The 8,319-nt window shown below is 41.7% G+C and overlaps 1 protein-coding gene across 1 annotated transcript in view; it reads right to left on the reverse strand.

Annotated features, from left to right (window-relative positions):
• Nucleotides 1-3,259, reverse strand: part of IL1RAPL1 (interleukin 1 receptor accessory protein like 1) — a 784,296-nt gene extending 781,037 nt beyond the window's left edge. Inside the window, exon 1 of the mRNA XM_066621736.1 lies at nt 3,178-3,259. Within this exon, the coding sequence (XP_066477833.1) occupies nt 3,178-3,259 (82 nt within the window). The remainder of the gene's footprint in view (nt 1-3,177) is intronic.
• Between the last annotated feature and the right edge of the window lie 5,060 nt (nt 3,260-8,319).

Consider the following 8,319-nt stretch of genomic DNA (forward strand, 5'->3'; position numbering starts at 1 on the left):
AAAATGTTCAGCTCACCTTGTGATTAGTGTATGAGAGAGTGTATACATGTCTGCATGCACACACAAGGAACATTGTCTATGGACAATTTTGCACATCACATGGAAGCAACGATAAATTATGCCTTTTTCCATGCTTTTTGATATTTTGTGGGAGGGGTTCCCAAGCATAGGGGCCAACCAGGTCTTCTTTAAATAATACATGGAAGAGTGAAAATAGACTTTGATGCCCCAATCCTATCACCCACCAGCTGATGTGATGCAAAGAAGCATGCACTGCAACCTATGGGTGTGTGTGTGAGTAGATAGCCCAGGAGAGGCAAGGAATAATATTTTTTTACTTAGCTTCCCATAACCCACCTGGTCACTAATGGGTCTCATTGGACCTATTTCCAGCTAAAAGTCAGAGGAGCCTCAGCAGGCATGTCAGATTGGGAAAGGGGGGATCCTAGTGTGTGTGACTGTCGTCAAGTTCCACCCTTCCAACACTTGAATCACCCCTGCCCACCATTCCCCAGTCTGACTTTTCCCAAAACACGTTCGCTACCACCTTATGTGCTGCAAGACAGTCTGAGTGAGAAATTGGTACACACCTGAGGCCTCTGGATGCTTCTGGCAAATGGCACAGGTACTCCTTTTTTGCAATTCTGAACCAGGACTTTTGGCAGTGGATCATAAGATCAGGCTGGGCTGCCCATCACTTGCTCATCCTTTATTACAGTGCTTTTCAACTAGTGGTCAAATACCACTGGTCATACTTGGCAGTATGACAAGTAGCACTTGACTCCAATTGCCAGAAGGATCATAAAACACTGGCCTGACCCCATTGGAAATGGAACAAGTGCATCAGTAACAAGTGTGATTGTGCAGTGGCCTGACCCATCAAAAGAGACATGGACCAGACAAGAAGTGTAAAGACTGGAGAAGAAATCCAAAGGCATTAACAACTGAACTGAATTAGCAGCCTCTTCTCTATTACAGGGACAATCGTAGGGAAAGCCACTCACTTCTGCAAACACCGGCCCTCTCTAATGGCAATGGGACTTGGAGAAGCGGTACCTTGCAAAGGTAGTGCCCCCTTCCCCAAAGTAGAAACTGCATTACAATTTACAATTTGTTGCTACATTACAGTTTTTTGTAACGTGCAAAGCAGTTTTGAAAAAAATGAAAAACTCTTAAACTAAAAACTTTTTTTAAAGCAACCTTAAAGTACTGTCTATCACAAAAGAAGAATTCCCATTGTGAATGGTAAGGAGAGATGTAAAATTAAACATGTAACAGAGCTAAGATCTTAAAAATCTTTTCTTTTTAATGAGACACTGATGTGAGTAATGGCATCAGAAAGTGACCTTGAGATGTGCTACTGAAATCCAGTTTCACAGAGTGAATGAGCTTGTTTGGTAGGCTCAAATAAGGATTACAACTTATAAATGACAACCAATTTCCTACATGCATACACTCGTGCACAACATCACACCTTTGCAGGCCACATTAATAAATCATGACTCATACACTCTGGCTTTCTAGTCACAACCACTAAAAGAGGTTAGAATCCACACTGCAGACTAAATGGACACCTTTCACAATAATTGCTGCTATAATTGGGGAAGTGATTTACATTGTCACACACAAGCATTTGAATTTTTTAAAGCAAAAACAATTCCCATTTCAACAATGAGTATATCTGGAAAGATAGGGTGAGACACATGGGTGGTGACAATTAGACAAAGGCCCAAATCCTAACCAACTTTACAGCCCAGACACAGAAGAGTGCCAATGGGGCATGTGCTGCATCCTACAGTTGGATGGCAGTCATCAAGGTAAGGGAATGATTGTTCCCTTACCTCAGATCTGCACTGCCCTTACCTCGGTGCTGGAAAGTTGGTTAGGATTGCGCCCAAAGACTGAGGGCTAACTTAATCCATATAAAACAAAGGTAAGCAGGCAACCACATTTTGAAAAGCTTGCCATGTCTAAATACCTCCCTCACACACTCACAAACATGTGAGGGTCATTTCCACATTTGAAAACCTACAATAGGTCCAACATTTGAACAAACATGCAAGATATCAGAAAATGGGCAACAGCTACTTTACAACACCAGTGACACAAATCCGCACTAACAAAACTCTTTGGTGCTTCCTGTCCTGCCAAGTCAAAAATATTTGTTCAATTGTGTTAGACAAGGTCTCTAAACCCCTAAATGAGATGCTCCTGTTTAAAGTACAAAAACTATATATCAAAACAAAGCAATATATACTTTAAAATCCACATACTTAAAAAAAAATTCTTACTCTTATCTAATCCATCTGCCTTCTCCATGAAGCATCCTTGATCTGTAGTTTCATAACCAAATTAAGAATTTATAATTTACATTCTTTTTCCTCAGAATTTAAGCATGATGAGTGATACACAAGCAAAACGTAAAAGGCCTTCTACATCACTCAAAAAGACTACAAAAATGTAATTGCTTTTATTAAATACCTTTTTTCTTCACCAACATTTGAATATAATGTCATTACTGAAATGCATAAATTTGAGAGAAAATGAAAGTGCAACGGTTGAGAAAATAAGGATAACAAAGTAAGTTACTAGAAAACAAAACTGGTTCAGGAAAACACCCACACACCTCAACAACTTAAATGGATTACAAATATCTTGAACAGATATACCATGTCAGCAAAATATTGTGGGTGTTGGGGGGGGGCAAAAGAGAATGCAGTTACATTGACAAATGGAACAGTGACTCTTTGCCCTATCCATCTCCATTCCTTTCAAAGGCCACCTTTTACCTTAAAAACATTCAGTTGCAAAAAAAGTCAGCATAACACTAGTGATTAAGCTATTTTTTGACTCACTCCCAACTCCTAAAGGATTGTCTTCATTTTCCAAAGAACAAAACACTATCGAGCACAGTGACATTGTTTTAGAAAATGGGTCAAACATATAACTTCTCATCAGTCATCTGGAGGCTATATGTCTCTATGGAATCATAGCTGCAACTGCCTATACAAGCTATAGAACGAAATACGGTCCCTTCACAAAAAACTATTTTAGCATCTCCATCCAGAAAGATATATTACAAACTCTTACAACATGTTCCCAAATCCAAACTGTGCTTTAAGTAGAAAACTGTAACAGTCTTGCCATGTCTAAAGAAAAAAAAGGAGAAAGTCTTACCTGAGCCCCTTTTGGTCACAACCTTCAAACTCTGAACAAGAGTAGCATACAAAAGGATTAAGTGAGGAATAGGAGCTTTCATCTTCCAGTTCTCCAAGGCTGTTCCCTAAGGTACAAAAAGAGAAATGTTGGCTTCATTTTTGTTGAAATATATTTTTGAAATTAAACAAGAGAGAGAAAGAGAGAGAGAGAGAGACCGACCCTCTGGCCAATGCAAAGACTTCTGTATCAGTTCACCTCTTTGAGGATATTCTGGCTAGCATTAATGAAGTTCCAGGAGAAGAATGAAATGTACCATTATCCAGGAATGAGCAATGAGATTATTTAGCTGGTATAAATTTTATATTTCCATGAGAACTGCTAGTTTAAAGAAAGATAAATGACAGGTACAGTCCAGTGCAGAGTTAAGTGCACTTAAGCACACGGAAATCAATTGACTTCAGGGTGTTTGGCTCTGTGCTGGATTATGACCTTACAAACTTGTACTTAGTATGAATACTTTGTTGCACGGATTGAGCACTGTTCTGCAATTAGGAAATTAAACTCTCTGCCAGTCAAATGGTTGGCAACCTTCAGTCTCGAAAGACTATGGTATAAGCCTACAGCACCTGGTATTCACAGGCGGTCTCCCATCCAAGTACTAACCAGGCCTGACCCTGCTTAGCTTCCAAGATCAGATGAGATCAGGCATAGTCAGTCTGCAAATGCAACTCTTTAAGCCTTCTATACATCATACATCTGTGGCCCCCTAGAGGCAAAATTTTGGCTTAATTTTAGATTGTTCCTTTCATTTGATGACAAAATTGCTTCTATTCCATAAATGGTTACTATAATTATAATTAGACTTGGTGAGGATCTAACAGTCTCTACTCCAGTCCCCAAAGACTTCCATACCTTGGGTGAGAATGTACTGAGTTAGATTATGGAATATTCAGAAGGCCAGTACAGATGTGACTAATGTGTAGAAATAAATGCCTGAAAGGATGGAATTATTATTGTACCAGTGATGTCCCCCCCTTGATAATCATACAAGAATGCTTGGCGACAGGGCCTACACATAGACCCCCCAAAAATGGAGAGTAAAGATTGCATGTAGTGCACATTAAACTTTGAACATATGGGAAACTGTCTGTAGGCCAGTGAGCATTATTCCAATTCCCCTGTTCAAACATTTGTGTCTGTACTTTGCAAATGCCTATACAGAGATCAAAACTAGTCCATATAGCAAGGGATACAGATGGTAGTATCCTAAACCCAGAACAATGAAAAAGGGATTGGAGAACAGTCATGTCCCATTTGAGAGGTTCAGATAAGCTAGTAACACTATAGGGAAAGATGAAAACTCCACAGACACACCAGCTATCTGTTTTGAAAGAAAAAGACAGAAGCTCCACAATAAAGGAACTGTCAGGTTTTATACTGGAGCTTTACAGTAAAAAAAAAAATTAAACTACTAAAAGCATGAAAACTCCAAGAGGCACTATAATAACTTTATAAGAGATGACAAAGCAGGAAAATGTGCCTTGACAGTCTCTTTTTCTTGTAGTTTAGAGTCATAATGCTCACTTATTTTCCACTTTCTTATACTGTAATACAGGGGCCTCCAAACTAAGGCAAGCAGTGTACTGAGAAAACCCTCAGGCACGGTAGTAGCAAAGCCACCCTGTTTTGCCCCGCTGCCTCCTATCTTTGTGGAAACTTGGGCCGAGCAGCCAGTTCCACTACTGATCACCCCAAAAGGCTCTGCGCTCCAGTTTCCAGGGAAGTGGCTGCCCGGTGCAAGTTTCTACAAAGATCAGATGTGAAGACAGAAGGCAGCGGTGCAGAACAGCAAGGCCTGCTGCACCTGAAAATCCTGAGAGGATTTTCTTGGTGCTCCAGATCCAGCCCACGGTCCATAGTTTGGAGGGCCCCTGTTGTAATATATTCAAAAGCTTAAAACTGGTTCTATTGGAGCTCCTTGTAGAGTGAAAAGGGAGCAAGCAGCATTGAATTTTGTTTTCATTTAACAGCATCCCCTAACACTTTCTGATGGAAAGAGTTACAGACACAGATATCACCAGAATACAAAGCTGGTATAAAAGAGAATTCTGTTCCACGTCAATACTAAGCAGTAGATATCAGTAGTCAGAATCTGTAAGCATTTTTAAGGGTATAAATAAAAGCTAGTTATGCAGAGATGAAGCCGGACAGATGCAACTAAAGCTACATTACACTATGTTGCTATGTTACACCGCAGACCCAGGTTGTATGCTGCTATAACCAAAACACCATTTTTCAGTCACTGCACTAAGTGATGCTGCAGGAAATCCTGATACTGATATCTTCAGTCCAGGGATACTAGGGAGAGTCAGCTTTCTCTTCTGCTTGAGCCTAAGAAATACCGTTCAATTTTTACTACCAATTTTTGCACAGCACTCTTAAGATCTGCTGACAAAGTCTGGGCACAAAAACAAGGCCAAGCATGTCTGATTATGACCAGCTTGCAGACCAAATTGCCTATTGCAATAGGCAATGTCAACACTAAGACCAAACTACACACATCATGAAGAATGCATGAGTTGAGCTCTTACTTTTTATTTATTTCCCTACAACCAGTGCTGGGGGTGGGGAGGAAATGCAAAACAGTTCAAGACCATTCGAGTAGATGGGCCTCTGGCCCGAATCACATGCCCTCCCAGTGCATTATTTATAGTAAAAAGGATACTTTCAAAAACTATAAATAGCATGATTGAGGGGCACAATCAGGGATGAAAGCTAAAGCCCCCCTTCCACCTTGTCATTGTCTGGAGCTGCTTCATGCCACTCTCTCACTCTTATCAGATAAAAATAAAAAAGCAATAAAAAAAAACAAATGTATTCTTTAAAATAGCGATTTTCAATCTTTTTCATCTGGTGGCACACTGACAAGGCACTAAAATTGTCAAAGCACACCATCAGGTTTTTGACAATTGACAAAGGCACACCATGCTGCCAGTGGGGGCTCACATCTCCCATTGGCCCTATTAATAAATGATCTTCCCCCAAATTCCTGTGGCATACCTGTGGACCACTCGCAGCACACTAGTGTGCCATGGCACAGTGGTTGAAAATGGCTGCTTTAAAACATGCGGTTTGACCTGCAACACACTGGCGTAATAGAAACTCAAGATAAATGTTAAAGCTTAGTGTCAGAGAAGGCATCTCTGCAAGGAATTTAGTAGGTAAAATACATATTCATTCACACTAAAGGCACTTACATTTTAAATATTAAAAAGTAGTAGTGACTGAGAACCTTTTAGATAAAAAATAACACAATCACTTTGGGAGATAACAACAAGAGAAACAGAAAATCTCTTAAACTGGCAATTTGCATCGCAGCTAGTTTATGGCTCACTGACACATTGAAGCCGATATAGAAAACTGATGATAAATTGGTCCAGTGGCTGTGAGGATATCTGGCTTCAGAAAACCAGAATCATAAATGGACATACAAAACTGTCTTATATGGGCTCAGTCAGGCCACTGATTCATCTTGTTTTCTGTTGTCTACACTTACTGGCAGAGTTCTCCAGAGTCTCAGCAGAGCCCAATTTGGATATGATGTGGATTGAACCTGGGGCCTTCTGCATGCAAAACATGTGCTCTGCCGTGAGCTGCATGCAGTTCCTCCTTTGAGGAGCCTGTACTAGGATCTTCCTATACAAAAGAGGTGGTGGTGTCTACCGGAAGACAGCTGCCCTAAGGCAGTGGTTTTCAGCCTGAGAGCTCTGGGTAGTTCTCCCTTAAGGGGAGGGATGGGGGAAGGCAGAGACGCGATGCTCAGCATTGCGCCTCTGATCTGGGCGCAGGGGCACACTGCCACTCACCCCTGCCTGCAGCATCCCCCGGCAGGTTGGGGGAGCCCGGCGCTAGCCTCAGCAGGGCTCCCCACGCAGCGCAGACCCCTCCAGAAGGCGATCATGACCACTTCCGGTTTCAAAATTGCAGCGTGGGGAGCCCTGCTCAGGCTGGCACCGGGCTCCCCCAACCCCTGGGAGGCTGCTGCAGGCAGGGGTGAGTGGCAGTGCACATGTGCGCTCAGATCAGAGGCGCAATGCTGAGCATCATGTCTCTGCCTTTCCCCCGCCCCCACTGCCTGCAGCAAAGACTTTGTGGCTCTCAAATTCTCCCAGAGAGTTTGAGAACCACTGCCCTAAGGACTTGTATGCCCACCTGTTTAGTACATTTGGTCAGTCAGGTGAATGCATGCAATAATTCGTATGCAATGGTTAGCTTATTTGCCTGGTAACTGTATCCTGTCTCTCTCCTGAAGTGTTAAGACCTTTGAGATAGTGGGATACACAAAGAAAAAAATTCTGACTCACTGGGGGTCTTTGGCCAGTGAACCAGGAGTGTGTAAGATTTGTTAGAGAAATCCTGGGCTGTGGTATCCCCTAAGCATCCTGCAGTACAACCTTTGCATCTTACTCAGAGATACATTTCACTATTTGCAATGGGCCTTACTCCCATGTAATTGTTTAGGATTGCAGCCTGAGAAGCATACCTCTTCCATGAAGCTTGTGGCTTAATCCTATGAGCAAAGATGGACATAATGTGAAAACAGAAGCTCACAGCACTGTGAATATGCTGTTGGCCCTTTTTATCTTAATATTTGTCTCTTCAGTACAGGTTTAGCCTCATTATTCGCATGGGATCAAGCACTCACATGGATGGCAAAAAACCCACTATAGCAAATCAATTTAAAAAAACAAAGTTTCTTTGCTCAGGTGATTTAAAAACCTTTGAGATGTAAGATAAGAGTCATTAAGAAGACAATCCATCAATCAGTCCTCCTCCAAACACTTACAGAGGCGCTTCTCTCAGCCCCTCCCTTCACCAATGCAAAGTGATCACCTTTCTTTCACTGTAGGGGGGAAGGGAGCAGTCGCCTGGAGAGAGAAGGATTGATGGATTGTCAGCCAGCTGCCCTCTCTCTCTTTCTCATTAAAGAGGCTACTGTTAAAGGATTGTTCAGTTTTTTAAACTGATTTTAAAGGGATGCATTTTTCCCCTTCTCCAGGGATCAGCACATTTCTTCTCATTTGCAGTGGCATTTTTGTGTTGAGTCAAATCCGTGTATAAAAAATCTGTGTATAAATAGGCTGGGCCTGTATCAGATAT

The sequence above is a fragment of the Tiliqua scincoides genome, chromosome 3 (assembly GCF_035046505.1).
Source record: "Tiliqua scincoides isolate rTilSci1 chromosome 3, rTilSci1.hap2, whole genome shotgun sequence".
NCBI classification, from domain to species: Eukaryota; Metazoa; Chordata; class Lepidosauria; order Squamata; family Scincidae; genus Tiliqua; species Tiliqua scincoides.